The 22652-nt window shown below is 41.6% G+C and overlaps 1 protein-coding gene across 1 annotated transcript; it reads left to right on the top strand.

Annotated features, from left to right (window-relative positions):
* Positions 1-795: 795 nt before the first annotated feature.
* On the top strand, positions 796-10561 carry LOC121861667 (the record flags this gene model as incomplete). Its single annotated transcript, XM_042359561.1, is given in 2 exon segments — positions 796-948; positions 9841-10561. Coding segments are annotated over 2 exon segments (438 nt in total), but the record flags the coding sequence as incomplete, so codon positions are not given.
* Positions 10562-22652: the final 12091 nt, after the last annotated feature.

A 22652-nucleotide genomic window follows, 5' to 3' on the forward strand; every position in this document is an offset into this window, starting at 1 on the left:
CTTTTGCTACTAATCTGGTAACGAGTTTTTGAAATGTCTTTTTGCTATCTGTGATAAGAGTATCATCTGTATAGCTTATATTTGATATTATATTACCATTAACTTTAGTCCTTCATAATCACTTATAACTTCTCTCCTTTAGAATTCTGAATATATATTATACATTGAAGGAAAAGAGCACAGCCTTGTCCTACTCCCTGTCTAACTTTGCACCAATTATTAAATTCATTATTTACTAACGCAGCAGCTTCCTTTTGTCAGTAAAGATTCTTTAAAAATCTAATATCTTCTTCATTAATTCTTATTTTTTCCCAAGAGCTCTATAAGTTCATTACTTACAATTAAGTTTAAGGAAACTTTGCAAGGCTGACTTATTGCTCTAAAATGGGTGCACTCTAAGGCTCCTGCGTTTTTAGGTTCTAATACAAATACTATTTTTTTTAATTATTGGGAAGGTCTCCTTTGAACTATATAGAATTACATATTTCAGTAAAACTTTTTATCCCATTCTTGCCTATTTGTTTCGTAAATTCTGCTGGAACTGATCAACCCCACATGCCTTATCATTTTTTATTTTGCTCACAGCTGCCTTAACTTCTGTTTCCAAAATTGACAGTTTAATCTTCAAATCCATTTCGTTTCTTACCTCTACTCTATCCTTATAATTGCGTAGTTCTTCTACATACTCTCTAGGTCTTTAATAGTCCCACTCCATTTTTTTTTCGTGGAATAATAAGGAATTATTATTTGTGTACGTCACTAACACGGCTCATTATCCCTTACGGTCGTGTATAGGTGGAGACGGACGGTTCAGAGGAAGCAAACGAGAAAGGTTGGTTGCCTTATGGTTACTTTTGGATCCCACCAAAGGCTGCCGCTCATTACCTGCGGGAGACTCTCTCTTCTACCGACCTATACACCAGAACCAGGATAGCCATGTATCTCAAGGTAATATTTCTTAACAGTCTAAGCATAGAGCTCTAGAATGTAGAGTGGTGGAGTACTATACTGTAGAGTGCGGAGCACTATAATGTAGAGTGGTGGAGCACTATAATGTAGAGTGGTAGAGCTCTAGAATGTAGACTGGTAGAGTACTATAATATAGAGTGTGGAGCACTATAATGTAGAGTGGATACAGCACTATAATTTAGAGTGGTGGAGCACTATAATATAGAGTGTTGGAGCACTATAATGTAGAGTGGTGGAGCACTATAATGTAGAGTAGTAGGGCTCCAGAATATAGAGTGGTAGAGTACTATAAAGTAGAGTGTGGAGCACTATAATGTAGAGTGGGTAGAGCTCTATAATGTAGAGTGGTGGAGCACTATAATGCAGAGTGGTGGAGCACTATAATGTAGAGTGGTGGAGCACAATTATGTAGAGTGGTGAAGCACTATAATGTAGAGTGATGGAGTACTATAATGTAGAGTGTGGAGCACTAGAATGTAGAGTGGTGGAGTACTATAATGTAGAGTGGTGGAGCATTATAATGTAGAGTGGTAGAGAACTGTAAAGTTGAGTGGTAGAGAACTGTAATGTAAATGTAGAGGGGTAGAGCACTTTGATGTAGAGGGGTGGAGCACTATAATGTAGAGTGGTAGGGCTCTAGAATGTAGAGAGGTGGAGCACTATAATGTAGAGTGGTGGAGCACTATAATGTAGAGTGGTAGGGCTCTAGAATGTAGAGTGGTGGAGCACTATAATGTAGAGTGGTGGAGCACTATAATGTAGAGTGGGAGAGCACAATACTGCAGAGTGGTGGATCACTATAATGCAGAGTGGTGGAGCACTATAATGTAGAGTGGTGGAACACAATTATGTAGAGTTGGTGAAGCACTATAATGTAGAGTGGAGGAGTACTATAATGTAGAGTGTGGAGCACTAGAATGTAGAGTGGTGGAGCACTAGAATGTAGAGTGGTGGAGCACTATAATGCAGAGTGGTAGAGTACTATAATATAGAGTGTAGAGCACTATAATGTAGAGTGGGTAGAGCTCTAGAATGTAGAGTGGTGGAGTACTATAATGTAGAGTGGTGGAACATTATAATGTAGAGTGGTAGAGAACTGTAAAGTAGAGTGGTAGAGAACTGTAATGTAGAGGGGTAGAGCACTTTAATGTAGAGGGGTGGAGCACTATAATGTAGAGTGGTAGGGCCGTAGAATGTAGAGGGGTGGAGCACTATAATGTAGAGTGGTGAAGCACTATAATGTAGAGTGGTGGAGCACTATAATGTGGAGTGGTGGAGCACAATAATGTAGAGTGGTGGAGCACTATAATGTAGAGTGGTGGAGTACGATAATGTAGAGTGGTAGAGCACTATAATGTAGAGTGGATAGAGCTCTAGAATGTTGAGTGGTGGAGCACTATAATGTAGAGTGGTAGAGAACTGTAATGTAGAGTGGTGGAGCACTATAATGTAGAGTGGTGGAGCACTATAATGTAGAGTGGTGGAGTACTATAATGTAGAGTGGTGAAGCACTATAATGTAGAGTGGTAGAGCCCTATAATGTGGAGGGGTAGAGAACTGTAATGTAGAGGGGTAGAGAACGGTAATGTAGAGGGGTAGAGAACTGTAATGTAGAGGGGTAGAAAACCATAATGTAGAGTGGTAGAGCCCTATAATGTAGAGGGGTAGAGCACAATAATGTAGAGTGGTAGTGAACTGTAACATAGAGGGGTAAAGAACTGTAATGTTGAGTGGTAGAGAAGAGCACTATAAAGAAGACGGGTAGAGAACTGTAATGTAGAGGGACAGAGAACTGTAATGTAGAGGGTGGACCACTACAATGTAGAGTGGTAGAACACTATAATGTAGAGTGGTAGGAACTGCGTAGAGTGATAGAGAACTGTAATGTAGAGTGGTAGAGCATATAATGTAGAGGGGTGGAGCACTATAATGTAGAGGGGTGGAGAACTGTAATGTAGTGGGTAAAGAACTGCAATGTAGAGTGGTCGAGAATTGTAATTGTAGAGTGGTGGAGCACTATAATGTAGAGGGGTGGGGCACTACAATGTAGACGGGTAAAGAACTGTAATGTAGAGGGGTAGAGCACTATAATGTAGAGTGGTAGAGCACTATAATGTAGAGTGGGTAGAGAAGCACTGTATAGTGGTAGAGCTGTAATGTTGAGGGGCGGATGGTGGAGACTATAATATAGAGGGGTAGAGCTGTAATGTAGAGGGTAGTAGTAGAGACTATAATGTAGAGGGGTGTAATGTAGAACTGTAGATGTAGAGTGGTAGAGCACACTATAATGTAAAGGGGTGGAGCAATACAATGTAGACGGGTAAAGAACTGTAATCTAGAGGTGTAGAGCACAATATTGTAGAGTGGTAGAGCACTATAATGTAGAGTGGTAGAGCAATATAATGTAGAGTGGTGTAGCAGTATAATGTAGAGTGGTAGAGCAATATAATGTAGAGTGGTGTAGCAGTATAATGTAGAGTGGTAGAGCAATATAATGTATAGCAGTATAATGTCGAGTGGTAGAGCACTATAATGTAGAGAGGTGGAGCACTATAATGTTGAGGGGTAGAGAACTGTAATGTTGGGGGGCGGATGTTGGTGCACTATAATATAGAGGGGTAGAGCACTATAATGTAGAGTTGTAGAGCACTATAATATAGAGGGGTAGAGCACTGTAATGTAGAGTGGTAGAGCACTATAATGTAGAGTGTTGAGTGGTAGAGCACTATAATGTAGAGTGGTAGAGCACTATAATGTAGAGTGGTAGAGCACTATAATATAGAGTGGTGGAGGACTATAATGTAGAGGGGTAGAGCACTGTAATGTAGAGGCCGGATGGAGAAACACTATAATGTAAAGGGGTAGAAAACTTTAATGTAGAGTAGTTGAGCACTATAATGTAGAGTGGTGGAGCACTATAATGTAGAGTGGTAGAGCATTTTAATGTAGAGGGGTGGAGCACTATAAAGTAGAGGGGTGGAGCACTATAATGTAGTGTGGTAAAGAACTGCAATGTAGAGTGGTCGAGAATTGTAATTGTAGAGTGGTGGAGCACTATAATGTAGAGGGGTGGGGCACTACAATGTAGACGGGTAAAGAACTGTAATGTAGAGGGGTAGAGCACTATAATGTAGAGGGGTGGAGCACTATAATGTATAGTGGTAGGGCTTTAGAATGTAGAGTGGTGGAGCACTATAATGTAGAGTGGTAGAGCACTATAATGTAAAGTGGTGGAGCACTATGATGTAGAGTGGTGGAGCACTATAATGTAGAGGGGTAGAGCTGTAATGTTGAGGGGCGGATGGTGGAGCACTATAATATAGAGGGGTAGAGCACTATAATGTATAGGTGTAGAGAACTGTAATGTAGAGGGATAGAGAACTGTAATATTGAGGGGTAGAGAACTGTAATGTTGAGGGGTAGAGAACTGTAATGTAGAGTGGTAGAGCACTATAATGTAAAGGGGTGGAGCAATACAATGTAGACGGGTAAAGAACTGTAATCTAGAGGTGTAGAGCACAATATTGGAGAGGGGTGGAGCACTATAATGTAGAGTGGTAGAGCAATATAAGGTAGAGTGGTGTAGCAGTATAATGTCGAGTGGAAGAGCACTATAATGTAGAGAGGTGGAGCACTATAACGTTGAGGGGTAGAGAACTGTAATGTTGAGGGGCGGATGTTGGTGCACTATAATATAGAGGGGTAGAGCACTATAATGTAGAATAGTAGAGCACTATAATGTAGAGTGGTAGAGCACTATAATGTAGAGTGGTAGAGCACTATAATATAGAGTGGTGGAGGACTATAATGTAGAGGGGTAGAGAACTGTAATGTAGAGGCCGGATGGAGAAGCACTATAATGTAAAGGGGTAGAAAACTTTAATGTAGAGTAGTTGAGCACTATAATGTAGAGTGGTGGAGCACTATAATGTAGAGTGGTAGAGCATTTTAATGTAGAGGGGTGGAGCACTATAAAGTAGAGGGGTGGAGCACTATAATGTAGTGTGGTAAAGAACTGCAATGTAGAGTGGTCGAGAATTGTAATTGTAGAGTGGTGGAGCACTATAATGTAGAGGGGTGGGGCACTACAATGTAGACGGGTAAAGAACTGTAATGTAGAGGGGTAGAGCACTATAATGTAGAGTGGTGGAGCACTATAATGTAGAGTGGTGGAGCACTATAATGTAGAGGGGTGGAGCACTATAATGTATAGTGGTAGAGCTGTAATGTTGAGGGGCGGATGGTGGAGCACTATAATATAGAGGGGTAGAGCACTATAATGTATAGGTGTAGAGAACTGTAATGTAGAGGGATAGAGAACTGTAATGTAGAGGGGTAGAGAACTGTAATGTAGAGGGGTAGAGAACTGTAATGTAGAGTGGTAGAGCACTATAATGTAAAGGGGTGGAGCAATACAATGTAGACGGGTAAAGAACTGTAATCTAGAGGTGTAGAGCACAATATTGTAGAGGGGTGGAGCACTATAATGTAGAGTGGTAGAGCAATATAAGGTAGAGTGGTGTAGCAGTATAATGTAGAGTGGTAGAGCAATATAATGTAGAGTGGTGTAGCAGTATAATGTAGAGTGGTAGAGCAATATAATGTAGAGTGGTGTAGCAGTATAATGTCGAGTGGTAGAGCACTATAATGTAGAGAGGTGGAGCACTATAACGTTGAGGGGTAGAGAACTGTAATGTTGGGGGGCGGATGTTGGTGCACTATAATATAGAGGGGTAGAGCACTATAATGTAGAGTTGTAGAGCACTATAATATAGAGGGATAGAGCACTATAATTTAGAGGGGTAGGGCACTATAATGTAGCGGGGTAGAGAACTGTAATGTTGAGTGGTAGAGCACTATAATGTAGAGTGGTAGAGCACTATAATGTAGAGTGGTAGTAAACTATAATGTAGAGTGGTAGAGAACTGTAATGTAGAGTGGTAGAGAACTGTAATGTAGAGGGGTAGAGCACTATAATGGAGTGGTAGAGCACTATATTGTAGAGGGGTAGAGAACTGTAATGTAGAGTGGTAGAGCACTATAAGGTAGAGTGGTAGAGCACCATAGTGTAGAGTGGTGGAGCACTAAAATGTAGAGTTATAGAGCACTATAATATAGAGTGGTAGAGCAATATAATGTAGTGGTAGAGCACTATAATGTAGATTGGTAGAGAACTGAAATGTAGAGGGATGGAGCACTTTAATGTAGAGGGGTGAAGCACTATAATGTTGAGGGGTAGAGAACTGTAATGTCGAGTGGTAGAGCACTATAAAGTAGATGTGTAGAGCACTATAATGTTGACTTGTAGAGCACCATGATGTAGAGGGGTAGAGAACTGTAATGAAGAGGGTTGGAGCACTATAATGTAGTGTAGTAGAAATTTGTAATGTAGAGCGGTCGAGAACTGTAATGTAGAGTGGTGGAGCACTATAACGTAGAGGGGTGGAGCACTATAATGTAGAGTGGTAGAGCACTATAATGTAGAGTGGTAGAGCACTATAATGTAGAGTGGTGGAGCACTATAACGTAGAGGGGTAGAGAACTGTAATGTTGAGGGGCGGGTGGTGGAGCTCTATAATGTAGAGTGGTAGAACACTATAATGTAGAGTGGTGGGTCACTATAATGTAGAGGGGTAGAGCACTATAATGTAGAGGAGTGGAACACTATAATGTAGAGTAGCAGAGCACTATAATGTTGAGTGGTAGAACACTATAATGTAGAGTGGTAGAGCACTATAATGTAGAGGGGTAGAGAGCTATAATGTAGACGTGTAGAGCCCTATAATGTAGAGGAGTGGAACACTATACTGTAGAGTGGCAGAGCACTATAATGTTGAGTGGTAGAGCACTGTAATGTAGAGTGGTAGAGCACTATAATTTAGAGTTGTGGAGCACTATAATGTAGAGTGGTAGAGCACTATTATGTAGAGGTGTTAGAAAACTGTAATGTAGAGTGGTAGAGCCCTATAATGTAGAGGGGTAGAGAACTATAAGAAGAGTGAGGGGGGGCAGAGCATTATGGTGTGGAGGGAAGTGAGGGGAGTGGCACGGCAATATAGTGTGGAGAGGAGTGTGTGGAGTGACCAAGCATTATGGTGTGGAGAGGAGTATGTGGAGTGGCAAAGCATTATGGAGTGGAGAGGAGTGTGTGGAGTGACCGAGCATTATAAAGTGGAGAGGACTGTGAAGAGTGACAGAGCATTATGGTGTGGAGAGGAGTGTGTGGAGTGGCAGAGCATTATGGTATGGAGAGGAACGTGGCGACTGACAGAGCATTGTGGCATGGAGAGTAGTTTGTGGAGTGGTAGAATATTATGGCGTAAGGAATGTGGAGTGGCAAAACATTATGGTGCGTCGAGTGACAGAGGATTATGGTGTGGAGAGGAGTGTGGGTGGCAGAGGATTATGTTTTGGAGGAGTGTGGGGAGTGGCAAAGCATTATGGTTTGGAGTGGCAGAACATTATGATGTAAAGAGGCGTATGGAGTATGGTGTATGCAGTATAGATTAATTTCATGATATCCCGTATGTATGTTTGGTTTAGTGCACCTTATTTTTCCTTTACTTTAGATTTTAGAACTTGTAGAATTCTGAAAATTTTATGGAAGCTTGGCAATAAACTGTAAATAGGCTATGGAAATATAATTTGAGTGACAATGAGGTGTACAGTATATTTTGAGAATTATGTGTGTGTGTGTGTGTGTGTATGTGTCCTTCACGTAGCCCAACACGGCGAAGACAGCAAGCCTGCAGATGAGGTTTTAACACTGAGCGTCTGGAAGATCCAGATAAACAACTCGACAACAAACAACTCAAATCCTAGTGCCGAATTGGGGATTCTCTGCACTGTCATGACAAGAAACCTGCAGACGGACCCTCGGCCAGATCGAAAGAATACACAAGGACTGGTTTGATGAAAATAACCTGGAAATCAGTGTACTCGTCGATGATAAACGTGCTGCTTTAACTGACTGGCAGATCAACCCTCAGTGTCGGACCAAAGCTGATACTTTCCGCAAGAATAAAGTGGCGGCCCAGCGTGAACTTCGCAAACTAAATAACGACTGGTTTAAAAATAAAGCATGTGAAACACAAAAACTTTACAGATCAGCACAAGATGCGCGAGTTTTTCAATTCCACTAAAACATTTTATGGACCAATCCCTCTGCTCATCCGACGGTAACTCCCTAATTAAACACAAAGAAGGCATCCGATAGCGCTGGAAAGAGCACTAACATTCACTGTTCATCCGAAACACCAATGTGGATGTCCCAACTACCCAGCAGGTCCCTCAGCATCCAGAGTTGACCCACCTAAGCTATCGTCCATCCTTGGATGAAGTAGCTACTGCCATCAAACAGGTGAAAAATATCAAAGCCTCAGGACCTGATGGATTCCCAACTGAGGTGTAGAAAGCAGGAGGACCTCTGCTTACTTGCTGTCTCCACTCTCTCCTAGAGAATATATGCAAAAATGAGGAAATCCCCAAGCTCTTAAACACGCTTCCATCATCAATATTTACAGTATAAGAACAAGGGAGACCAGTCAGACTGGGACAACTACCTTGGGATCTCGCTGCTGTCCGTAGCTGGCCAGATTATCGCTCGAGTCCTCCTAAACAGACGTCTTCTTGAGGCAGAAAATTTCCTCACAGAATCTCAATGTGGCTCTCGTGGCTCCACTGACATGATCTTTGATGCTCCCCAGATACAGGAAAGGTGCCGAGAATAGCGTCGTGACCTGTACATGGCCTTCGACTCGGTCAATAGGGAAGCCCTCTGGCAGACTCTCAGCCGTTTTGGCTCACCCACCAAAATCCATTGCCATTGTGAGGCAGCTCCACGATGGCACGAACGGTTGTGTCCTACACAATGGCAGCCAGTCTGAGTTCTTCTGCATCCAAACTGGGGTAAAACAAAGGTGTGAACTGGCACCAACTCTTCTTCCATTTTCTTGGCTGCCTTCCTTACTCGTACCAGTGCCAATTTAGCCGGAGGGGTAGACATCGAGTACCGGATGAAGGGGCTTTTCAACCTAAGACGACTCTAGGCAAGAACAAAGGTGTCGGCAGCTTCCATTACGACCACCCTTTTCGCTCACACTGAATGCGACCTGCAGGAGATCCTGAAAACTTATGCAGATGCGTATGTACACTTCGGCCTTGAGGTGAATGTATAAAAGACTCAGATTCTCTTTCAGCCTGCCCCTGGTTCAGCCACACCACCATCCATCCAGCTTGACGGTACTACCCTCTCTAATGTTACCCACTTTCGGTATCTCGGCTCAAACCTGTCCACCACTGCGGACATCGATGAAGACATTCAACTTCGGATCAGATGTGCATCTCAAGCCTTTGGCAGACTCCGTACCCGTGTCTTCAGCTGTAGGGAGCTGAATTATCTACAAAGTTGCACATTTAAGAGCAGTGGTCCTCTCCACTCTTATATATGGCAGCGAGACATGGGTCACATGCAGGAGGTACCTCAAGGCACTTGAAAACTTTCACCAACGTAGTCTACTTTCCATCCTCCGAGTTCGCCGGAAAAACGCTACCGCCGCCCCTCCCGCACTAGATGTAGCCCTCCATATGTGCAGCACTGCTGGTCCCGTATCAGCCTCTTTAGTCACCTGAGAACTCACCAACGTAGGTGACATCCTTAATAACTCATATCATTGTATCATATCCGGATAATCGTCATACTCAATTCCGAGTGACAGCAAAGTAATAGTAGTAGCAGTAGTAGTAGTAGTAGTAGTAGTAGTAGTATGTGTGTGTGTCACTACATTTATTTTTTATTTTACCCCCAAAAATATGTATCATTATTAACTATCTCAAGTACTTAACACGCATCATCACCATTGCTTCTCACAGACGCAGTTTGGTACCACAAAGGACAGCTGGCTTATCCATGATAACGACGACGATGATTTGCCGGCAATCACCTTGGACAGTCCTGTCGCGGATCGTGTGAGGCGCTACGGTGTCACCAAACTGGTTGGTCTTGGCCAAGAACACTCAAGGACCACTTCCACTTCGACACTCTCCGCCGGCGTGCTCCTTAGCCCGAGTAACATTTCCGGAACGGAGCCTCACACGTACATCCACCACCAGGCCTTCACCAACCTATCTTATGACAACCAAGCTTATGAGACGTGATCCATGTAACCTACGAATTTCATAATGGAAATATAAAGCGAACTTAATTGAATTTCGATAAGGGATATAATCTCTTAGCTATTTCTTTCTTGCAATGCCTTGCTATGGCTTTTCTCTTCTACAGCAAAAGCTTAAGATAGCTTTCTGATTTAGCTCTGTCACTCAACACAACACCGTCCTATATTATCCATCACTAGCCCGTCCAACCACATAGGCAACTTAACATTATATTCTCCTGTTATTCACGTTCACTGCTGCTTCTTTGAAATTCTGCTGCCTCACGTCTAATGCATCAAGGATTCTGTAGGAGGATGGGTCACTCCCGTGGGTGAACTCGTTCATCCCCGATTTTAGCGCTGCCAAGCGGCTACTAAGCACTGTATAAACAACAGTTAGAAGGCAGAGATTAAAAGAAGGAGTTATGTATATCGGTGAATCATTGTTTTTTTATTATCTTAAGCGCATTATTCTGCCATCTGCAATGGGATACAATTAATCTGCAAATATTAATTGTTCCTACAGCACCAAAAGGAACATAATCTTGTCTGGAGGTTTCTAAAGGATCCAGAACGGTGAATCGTACTTCTGTAACGTTGACTCTTCATTATTTTTATGAGCTCTTTATAAATTTAATGCATTTAGTATTCATAACGATCAATGGCGGGGGTGGGGGGGAAGCTCGCTAAGTTATTATGCAGAACGGACATAAAGAAATTCTTCTTCACACAGAGGTTTATGGTAAGGTCTTAACTCATGCTGTAGAGTCGAGAATAGTACTGGGCTTCAAAATAACTCTAAACAAAAGTATCAAGGACAATGGAGAGATCCTACACAGGTCACTGGCCTCCTTCGCTTGGCATGACCACCTCTAGTGGGTGATCATTAGGTAACTAATCTGAATTCTCTTTGGCACCCGTTCAGTGGCCGCACCATCGAAACCATCCGCTGGAAATTACATAGCCTACACAAAGGACCCTTCAGGAAATAAGTATCCGAGAGCCTTGTCGGCCACCTTTTGGTCAAATTGCCTTACTATTTGCCATTGTTGTATACATCCACAATTAATTGTTTATAATTAAATCTTAATAGTAGTCTATATATATATATATATATATATATATATATATATATATATATATATATATATATATATATATATATATATATATATATATATATATATATAAAATTTTATGACCTTAAAAACATGAGGTCAGGTCATGTTTTTAAGGTCACCCAGTATATTTAAGCCTCTCTCTGTCCATGTAATCCAGTTGCCTCTGAAGATGTCTTGAATAAAGACGAAAGCTAAGGTGCTCCGCTGTTTCCATTTTCCCGTGTGATTTTATCAAGATTTATCTTATCCACGTTTTCATTGTGGATTTACATGAAATATATATATATATATATAGCACACAACGGTTAGTAGGGTCATTACCTAATACCTGACCATTGTGGACCTGGTCTCACCCTCCTCTGTATATATACACCTTGGTTTGTATTTCTCTCTCTAGTCTGTACTCACCCCTGAAGATGTGAATTACACGAAAGCGTCAAACTTTTCTTTTCCTTGTATATTTACATATATATATATATATATATATATATATATATATATATATATATATATATATATATATTTCATTAGCCCAATAAAGCACGCGGACTTCTACATATAATCAACACCTCAACCCGCCAGGATTCGAACCCACGGCCCACAAGCCTATGACTATGACCGGGGAACGCTAACCGCTGGACCACCAGGATACTAAAAGCAGTCCTAGACTTTGTTATATTTCACACAAAGCCTGTTCAACAAGCTTATGGCGCCGTGAACCTCTAATGGGGACCACCCGTATCACTTAGGTGGTCAGAGTAACGTTTTACCAAATCCGGCTTCGAAACACGAGGATCCAAGTATATATTTCATTAGCCCAGTTTATTTCAGTTTGTCGTTAATCATCATCGCCACTCACTTTACATGCTAACCAACACCTGGCGGGGTTGAGGTGTTGATTGTATGTAGAAGTCCGGGTGTGCTTTTATTGGCTAATGAAATATATATGGATCCTCGTTTCTGAAGCCGGATTTAAATAGCATGGACCACCTACGGATAATAATGGGTGGTCCCCATTTGAGGTTCACGGCGCCATAAGCTCGTTGAACAGGCTTTGTGTGAAATATAACAAAGTCTAGGGCTGCTTTTAGTATCCTGGTGGTCCAGCGGTTAGCGTTCCCCGGTCACAGTCATAGGCTTGTGGGCCGTGGGTTCGAATCCTGGCGGGTTGAGGTGTTGATTGTATGTAGAAGTCCGCGTGCTTTATTGGGCTAATGAAATATATATGGATCCTCGTGTTTCGAAGCAGGATTTGGTAAAACGTTACTCTGACCACCTACGTGATACGGGTGGTCCCCATTTGAGGTTCACGGCGCCATAAGCTCGTTGAACAGGCTTTGTGTGAAATATAACAAAGTCTAGGGCTGCTTTAGTATCCTGTATACAGTCATAGGCCGTGGTCTGAATCCCTTTGGCTGCCCAAGACATCAGCTGCCTCAAATATTCTCACAGTACGAGAAAGCTAAGGTACTCCAAGGTTGCTCCCGTGTGATTTTATATATATATATATATATATATATATATATATATATATATATATATATATATATATATATATATATATATCATATATATATATAAGTATATATATATATATATATATATATACTGTATATATACAGTATATATATATATATATATATATATATATATATATATATACAGTTTATATATATATGTATATATATATATATATATATATATATAGACCTTACCTGACTACCGACTGCGGCGGCGTTTTTGAAGATTAGTAGGGTCACTACCTAGTGACCTGATCACTGTGGACTTGATCACACCTTCCTCTACTGTATATATATGCCTTATTATGTGTTTCTCCTTAGTCTGTACTCACCCCTGAAGATGTTAATTACACGAAAGCGCTTGGGAACTTCGTGTTTTCTTTTTTCCTTGTGGTTATCAGCAAATACCTGGATCACGCGCACCTACAGTGATTTACTTGCATATATATATATATATATATATATTTCATTAGCCCAATAAAGCACGCGGACTTCTACATACAATCAACACCTCAACCCACCAGGATTCGAACTCACGGCACACAAGCCTATGACTGTGACCGGGGAACGCTAACCACTGGACCATCAGGATACTAAAAGCAGTCCTAGACTTTGTTATCTTTCACACAAAGCCTGTTCAACGAGCTTATGGCGCCGTGAACCTCTAATGGGGACCACCCGTATCACTTAGGTGGTCAGAGTAACGTTTTACCAAATCCGGTTTGATTATATATATATATATATATATATATATATATATATATATATATATATATATATATATATATATATATATATATATATATATATATATATATATATATATATATATATATATATATATACAGGGCTGCACCCAGAAATTGGGTAAGGGGGGGGGTCCAAATATTTGAGCTAGGTGAGGAGCCACCACGGTAAACTACAGAACACTACCGGTAGAGAAACAATTCTTAATAGAAGAGTTTCAGGGGTATATCTAATTTGCACAAACATAAACTATACATTAATTTATTGAGCGGTGTAGTTGGAAGGCTGGTGTGGGCCCTGTTGCTTGGCCCTTTTTTTCCACCTGACACGCCTGGTGTGTACAATCAAAGACAAAAGTCGTGTCGCGGTTTTGTTCGAAGATTAAATATAACTCTTGAAACATCATGAGAGCTCCCTACCACAAGGCAGAGCGCACCAAAAGTTTAGCCCTTCGGCATAAGTTTTCACCAAATTTCACGACACGACTTTTGTCTTTCATATACAGTCTCACCCAAAAGTTCGTTAACTCTCCCAGCCAGCTATTGCTGTACTGCCTGCTTTAGATGTTTGAAACTGTCTTAGTACCAACCAGAACATGAAACTTTTACAAATGAATCAAAGGGATCGAAGTAACAGAGTCAAGTTCATACATCTGGAGCAGACAGTGCAGCAATAGCTGGATGGGAGAGTTAACGAACTTTTGGGTGAGACTGTACCTCACTCTTGATACTGCCAGGAGGAGATGGTAGGTCCTCCCGGTAGAGGTCAACCAGTTCTTGTATTCTTCTGCTGCCCTCTGCTGATGTCAGGGTTGCCGAGATGGATGGGATGACACTGAGTCAATGGAAGGCCTTCTGGTGCAGGGGGTTGAACCTCACCTCCATCTCTGCCAAGAGATGGTCTAGGAGTGGAATGGCCACAGTTCTCCAGTAGTATTCAGCTGGTCCATCAGCTGATGTGTTGTCTCGGTGTCGTTGGAGTTTGACGAAACCATTCAGTGTAGTGATCATCCATGTTGTTTTGGATGTCTTTAGTCCTGCTTTCACACAGTTAACTTCTCTGCTGGCCTCAACTATTTCCTTGGCCTGTGGTTAAAGGCGTTAAAGGCTAGTGGTCACACCTTTCAGGTAGCCTCGTGCATTGTTGGTGATCACCAGGGACACAATGAAGTCTCTGCTGGTGTTGGCGAGTAGCAGGGCCTGGGCATCAGTCAGTGAGTCTGTAGACCAGCTGCCAGGAACACCCTCCACAATGTCCTCCATGCAGGCCACCACCGAGGGATGTAACTCCACAAGGGTTTCTAGGGCATTTAGGCGATGCACTCAACGTGTATGACATATTTTTTAGCTTGTGTTTCCTTGAATCAGGTTTGGTCTTCAGGACAGCTGCCTCCACGTTCGGGATGCACTTCAATATAAGTTGAACGCCTGTCCACGGTACCATCATGTTCCGGATACTGGTGATCTGGATGGATTTAACAACAGCCACGTTGAAGGCATGTGTTGAGCAGTGCTGGTAGAAAGCAGAGTGGTTGGTCTCCTTTATGATAGCTGCTGCCCCCTTGGAGCTGCCAGCCACGTTGCTAGCTCCGTCAAAGGCCTGACCTCTAAGGTTATTGATGTAAGGTCCACACCCTGTGATGCTGTTTGTCACCTTATCTGCAGTAAATCTGCCAGTTACCTCATTGTCACACTCCAGAAAGTCCACCAGGTCTTCTCTGATGTCGTCATTAGGGTCCACATACCTCAACACAATGCTGAGCTGCTCCTTGCAGGCAGAGTCAGTGATCTCAGTAGTTATGATAGAGAAAAACTTGTTTGTCTTCACTTTCTGAAAGATAATGTCACGTATCTGTTCTCCACAAATGTGAATCAACTGGTTATGGATATTCCAAGATGTGAACAGAGCATTCTTGGCAGCTGTGCTTAGGTGCATACCTAGAACCCTGTCTCCAGTTTTAACAAGGAAGTCAAGGAGGGCCAGAAAGTTGACATGATTGGCAGTCCCATCATTGGCAACGTCCTTGGTATTATCTCTGTGACCTCGCAGATAAATTTTCTGGCGGCCAAAGAGGATAGTAGTCATGATGATGACCCGGTGGGGGGAGGGGGGGTGGTTCTGGGCAACCAGGAAACCCCCCTGGGTGCGCTCCTGATATATACAGTATATGTGAATTACACGAAAGCGCTTGGGAACTCCGTGTTTTCTCATATATTTGGATCACGAGCACCCACAGTGATTTACTTGTAAAAAACTATATATAAATATAAATATATATATATATATATATATATATATATATATATATATATATATATATATATATATATATATATATATATATACTTACATTTTCTCTCTCTCTCTATATATATATATATATAATAACAACCGGTCAAATTTACTGGAGACTTTATTTTTCTCTTGACAGGGTTTGTCAAAGAATTATAAGATGGTAATGGCGGTGGTATCGAAAAATCCGAACAGAGCAAATCTACTAAACAAATGAACGATTATCGTGACACGTGGAAGGATAGCACGTCTGTGACTGGGATGAATGAGACACATATAAATTTGAGCATATATTCCTCAACATAAACACAATCAATAATGTTACCAATATGCACCTCTGTGAACTAAAAAACACTATCTGGGGAGCCAAGTTATACATATAAAGTGTAAAACTCAAATCATAATAAATTTGAAGTAATGAAATATTGTACACATGAGCAAGGCTATAAGGCTTTCACAAAATAATATCAGTCATGAGAATGGTATTAAAAATTAAATTAAATGTCTTTCAATGAATAGGCCTTAAGGGCTTTCAACAAAATAATATCAGTCACTGAGGAAATGGTAATAAAAAATAAGAAATTAAATACTCTGCAATGAATAGGCCTTAAGGGCTTTCAACAACATAATATCAGTCACTGAGGAAATGGTAATAAAAAATAAGAAATTAAATACTCTTCAATGAATAGGCCTTAAGGGCACTCAACAAAATTATATCACCCCAACAGATGCACACTTCCTAACCTAACTTAAACACTACTCTGGGGAACAAAGGTTATAACTGAGATCGGAATTATAAAGAAAAATTAAATGCATTAAAAGAATCAAATCACAGTATCACTCTGGTTCCACTTAGTGACACAAACATTCAAAAACAATACTATCAAAATTGTTTAAGAAATATTAAACTACACACGTCAAGATAATATCAGTAACTGAGAAATGGTATTAACTACACCCAAATATATTCACTATTATTGATCTGTTACTGGGTCCACCCATACTCGTGAACCACGCTCCACCCAACTCAACATACACCCGTAATAAGGGAGATAAAATGTTCCTCTAGGTATCCCATAGACTCATGGTCTCAGTGTGCGACCCTGTATCACTCAGCTAGCCTCACTTTACCCCCAGTACATCCATAAAGCGGAAGGGAGTGAGCCAATCAGACCTTGTACAGTTGAGAGAAGCTTTAGCTTCCCGTTAGCAAGAGGGTTTCACTAAGCTGCTCGAGACATGTGGTGTTGTGAGCCGAGGGAGGGGAGAGCTGCTGACCCCAACGATCGTCCCGCCGTCAGCTGGGCACCCAGACGGCTAGATTCCCTCAAGAGATCCTTTGGTACCCCACTAAACAGTGACAGGCCTACACTGACAGTCGGTCAGCGACAGCTCGCCTCGTCATCAACAGCGATCTCGGCGTTCATTCTAGATCAAATCAGTCCAACTCCACGTCGGTTCTGGCGGTAGCTAAACCGTATTTCTTCTGTGACAGACGCGCAGGGATGTCTTGCTGGACCGATTGCCTCCACGTGACTGACCTAGCCCACCCGCCTCGCTTCCTCTCAAGGCGTTAGCTTAGGCCTACGTGACATATTTTCCGCCAAACTAATAACTCCTTGGGACACCCGTAACATTATTCAGACTGATAAATGATCTATAATAATTCCAAATTCAATAATAGTCCATTAACTTCATGAATCGCATCATTATTAATTCGGCAAATTACATTTAATATCACTTAGGCCTAGTTCCACAACCTCTCGCTATGTGCAGGGAGCGCTCTCTTCCCTCCGACGACCTTGAACGCTCAGTATCGCCAATGGCGGGGTATTCGAAATTACTCTGAAATTTCTGAATATTACAATCGACCCCCCTAAAAAAAGACAGCACTGTCCTCATGTGCTGAGAAAACATACATACGACCCCCCTAAAAATTTGTTCTAAGAAACTGCATCTTACCCCTTTTGCTAAACGCAGCATTCCCGTCTTCTCCACTTCTCTCTCCCGCTAACATTCGACCCCCCTAAAAAAAAACAGCACTATCCTCATGTGCTGAGAGAACAACTTAGAAGCCACCTTCAACTCTGCCGTATTCCAACTCGCAGCCAGCAACTCCATTTCTTGCCTAGCCCAACTCAAAACCAACCAGACCATCACGCTCCCCTTTTGCCTGGCCCTTAACTTCATGAATCGCATCATTATTTATTCGGCAAATTACATTTAATATCATATAGGCCTAGTTCCACAACCTCTCGATATGTGCGGGGAGCGCTCTCTTCCCTCAGACGACCTTGAACACTCAGTATCGCTAATGGCGGGGCATTTGAAATTACTCTGAAATTTCTGAATATTGCATATATATATATATATATATATATATATATATATATATATATATATATATATATATATATATATATATATATATATATATATATATATATATATATATATATATATATATATATATATTTTATGGGGTTGAAGAGCTAATGACCACCTAAACAGTCTTTGATTCTCATTTCTCATTTTATGAACAAACTGAAGTGGATTATGATCTGTATAAACTATCACTGGATAAGGTGATCCACATACATACACCTCAAACTTTTCCAGAGTTAACAAAAGGGCCATTGCTTCTTTTTCAATTGTGGCATATCCACGTTCATGCTTTTTCAGTTTCGCAGAAAAATAACAGTTCGGGTGCAATTTTCCATTTTTTCCTTTTTGCATTAACACAGCACTAACTGCTGCGTCACATGCATCCGATTGTATCAAAAACTGTTTCTTAATGTCTGGGAGTTGCAGTACAGGAGCCATCACCAACAACCCATGGACCTTTCCGAATGCTGTCTGGCAGTCATCAGCCCACACAAACTTTCTTTTAGGGCTGACCAGATCTATCAGGGAGCTGGCCACCCTGGCAAAGTTCTGATAAAACCGCCTGTCGAATCCAGCCATCTCGAGAAATCTTCTAAGAGTCTTTCGATCGTAAGGTGCGGGAAGACTGGGAATAGCGGCAACCTTGGCATCAATTGGAGCAATTTTCCCTTGTCCAACGACATGACCGAGGAAGATAAAGGTGGCATTTCCGAATTCACTCAGGGTAGGTTTACGGTGAAGTTGAACTCTGCTAGTCGATTGAAGAGTTCACGGAGTCGGCCAATGTGTTGTACCAATGTGTCACCCACGCCGACCAGATCATCTAGATAGGCGTACACTCCCAATAGGCCTTATGTCACTATATTGTTACGACCCTTGGCCTCTTAGGTTGTAACAAAATCACAAATTCAACTTCTCTTTGTATTATAGGTCCAAGGAATAGATCCCACCAAAATCATCACCTCATACTATAGGGGAAAATAAAATACATGCAGTAGATTTAATTACAGATTATATTAACAAACAAACAATAAAACAAATATATCAGTTATGTACAAAAATATAAAATACAAGTTAAATCTCATCAAATAAATGACTCAACCGAGTGACAAAATTATGAACATAAAAGTAAAGACTAAACACTTATTTAGTTTAGAAACTACCATTAACAACGTGGTCTATCCACCACACGAAACCTCATAAATAAGTCAGTTATTTTCCGTGGAATTCTAAAAATATGATTAACAACAATCTTTCATAAATAATACTTGGTGTTCTAAAAGTCAAGCAAGGTTTACACGTTATACCACTAGATATATACTGTACAATAAGAAAGGAGATACTCTGTACTTAGCTTATCACTGCCAGCGGCTTGGGAAGTAAACAAAGCGAGCAGAAATGACGTCACAAACAAAAAACGTTCACGTTGCGAATCCACAACCAACCATTGAACTCTCACTCGTAACAATATGCAATGCTCGCTAAAATGTTGCTGGTGTTCCTTTGAGGCTGAAGGACATAACTTTGTATTACCACAGCCCCTCCGAAGTGAAAAAAAAATGAAATCTGCTTTGCTTCTTCCGAGAGTTTGATTTAAGAAGATCCAACTTGGTGACAAATGATGCTTGACCCACACTATCGAAGATGTCGTCGATGTGCAGCAATGGATATGCGTCAGCACTTGTCACCAAGTTGACCTTCTTGTGGTCAGTACACATGTCGGACATTTCCGTCGGGCTTAAGCACCAGCACACAGGGTGACGCCCATGCACTACTGCTCATCTCAACTAGGTCATGTTCCAGCAGATACTCCACCTCCTGCTTCAGCTTCTCCCTTTTGTCAGGGCTCATTTGGTAGGGTGCTTGCTTGATGGGAGATGTGCCATCAGAAGTACCAAGTCGGGCTCCAGCAGAGAACACTGGCGTGGCACATCGTTGACGAGTGGCTTGAACTCGTGCAGCACCTGCACCACATGCTGAGACTGTTGTTGTGAAAGATGGAACACTTTAGAGGTAGGATCACACAATATACTGGACATCAGTGTCTGGGACCACCTCCTCTCCTCCTGTAACCGAATAAACCACTTCACTTCGACCAAAATACGGTTTCAACCTGTTGATATGAGTCAGTCTCTCTAATTTTCTCTTGCCTGGAGCCACTATGACAAAGTTAAAGTCATTTACTTTCTTAACTACAGTGAATGGACCCTCATATTTTGCTTGAAGGAGGATTTCAATACAGGAGTATGAGTTCTAAAATCCTATCTCCAAGCTTAAATTCTCTAGCTTGACAATGCTTATCATATCGCTTTCTCATTTTCCCCTAAACTTCTGACACATTTTCACGAGCAATCTCACCTACTCTTTTCAGTTTCTCTTTAAACTTCTGTATACACACTGACAAAGAGACTTTTATCCGATTACTTATCCAACTTTAATTCAAGACAGTCATAGGACCTCTTACAGCATTACCAAAAATAATTTCAAAGGGACTGAATCCTTGGGAATCTTGGGGACTCTCTCTTATGGCAAAAGACATAAGTGGCACTCCTTCATCCCAATCCTTATCAGATTCCATACAGTGTTTCCTAAGCATTGATTTAAAAGTCTGGTGAAACCTCACAAGGCACCTTGGGTTTGAGGGTGGTACGCAGAAGCTAAGTATTGCTTAAGATTCAACTCATTCATCACCTGTTGTAAAAGGAAAGAAGTGAAGTAAGAACCCTGATTTGACTGTACAACTCTAGGAATGCCATATTGAGTGAAGAAGTTAGTCAGAGCCTTTACCACACTCATTGCTTTGATGTTTTACAGTGGTATAGCCTCTGGGTACCTGGTGGTAGTACACATGATTGTTAACAAATATTGGTGGCCACGTCGACTTTTTGGGAGAAGACCTACACAATCAATTAGAACCCTGCTGAATGGCTCTTATTCCAGAGGAATGGGTTTTAGGGGAGCAGGTTTTATGACCTGATTCTGTTTACCAGCCATCTGACATTCATGGCAAGTTCTACAATATCTGGCAACATCACCTTTCATTCCAGGCCAGTAAAAATGCGACAAAATCTTCTTGAATGTTTTCCTAACTCCTAAATGTCTTCCCAAAATGTGGGGTGCTAACTTCAAGATTTTTCCCCTATGACCACTGGGAATCACAACCTGATGCACAACATTCCACTCATCAGCAGGATCCGACACAGACCTGAACTTCCTCATAAGTAACCCTGAATCCGTATAGTAACAAAGAGGCAAGCGAGCAGCTTCTTACATATCCACATCCTTCCTACATTAGGGTGTGTCATACGGAGGCGATTTTTTTTTTTTTTGAGTTTGAAAAATCGGCCCATGGTATTAATGATGTAATTCTATGTGCAGAATCATGTGATATCTTCAGATTTGAAAAGTTTTAATTTTTTGCTAGGTAAATTTTAACTTGAAATCTTATGAAAATTCAGTATTCCCACCCTTTTACCAACACCACTAAATAGCTTATTTAAAGTAAAGTAAATGTATCAGGTTAATTTATTAGGATGAAAATGATCCAGAATAGTGAAACGCATGATCTTGACACATTTATTAAATTTAATATTCCTTTAGAAAACAAAATCATCAAATACAAAAACCGGTTTTACTACTACGACCCGGTGTTGCTGCACACCATAGAGAACATGTCTTTCTTGCTTCTGTTTCTACTCATCACCTCCCTGCTGACCACCTGAGCTCGGATGTAGCCTTCCCTCCTCTCCTGGCTGTACACGTGACTGCTGGCCTCGCTCACTTGCTGTACACAACGCTCTATACTCTGGGTGTGCGAGGGCCAGGCAGGGACATGCATGGGGTTGTCCAGGAAAGCTCTGACTTGAACATTGGTGAGGCTGCAGGTAAGAGGGGGCTCACTGCCAGCCTGGATGTTATCCAGATCTATGAGATCAGTGAGGGTCTTGGCACCTAGATTGACTTCAGGAGTCTTCCTGACCCTGAAGGAATCGTCACAACTGATCGTCATGCCCAGATCCTCTCATAAGTCTCATATCCAAGATCTTTTGACTGCCACTCTTCTCCTCCTCATCCTGCACAGCAGAGCATTGTCTGCAGAACTGCCTCGGGATGAGCATACCAGGAAGATCTCCTCACAGTCTGCTCCACAATCTGAACAACCTTCCTTGGCTGACTCCTCAGGAGCTCAAGCTGGAAGAGAACATGCCTCGGACCTTCGGAGAACGATCACTTGACCTTGGTGTTGAACCAATTTGGCAAGTAGACACTCACGATGAATTGGACAATAAGTCTCAGGTTGTGAAGCTGGTTCCCTTTCAGTTTATGATGAGCGATCCAAATTCTGCAGAACCTGAGAGCCGTTGTGAGCCACCTAGAATGTGAGACTGGACCTATCTGCAGGTAAGCAAGTCTATCAGGCATGACCCCAGTTTTGATGGCACTGCAAATCATGTAACCATAGTACT

Source organism: Homarus americanus, unplaced genomic scaffold (genome assembly GCF_018991925.1).
Source record: "Homarus americanus isolate GMGI-L3 unplaced genomic scaffold, GMGI_Hamer_2.0 scaffold7460, whole genome shotgun sequence".
Classification (NCBI taxonomy): Eukaryota; Metazoa; Arthropoda; class Malacostraca; order Decapoda; family Nephropidae; genus Homarus; species Homarus americanus.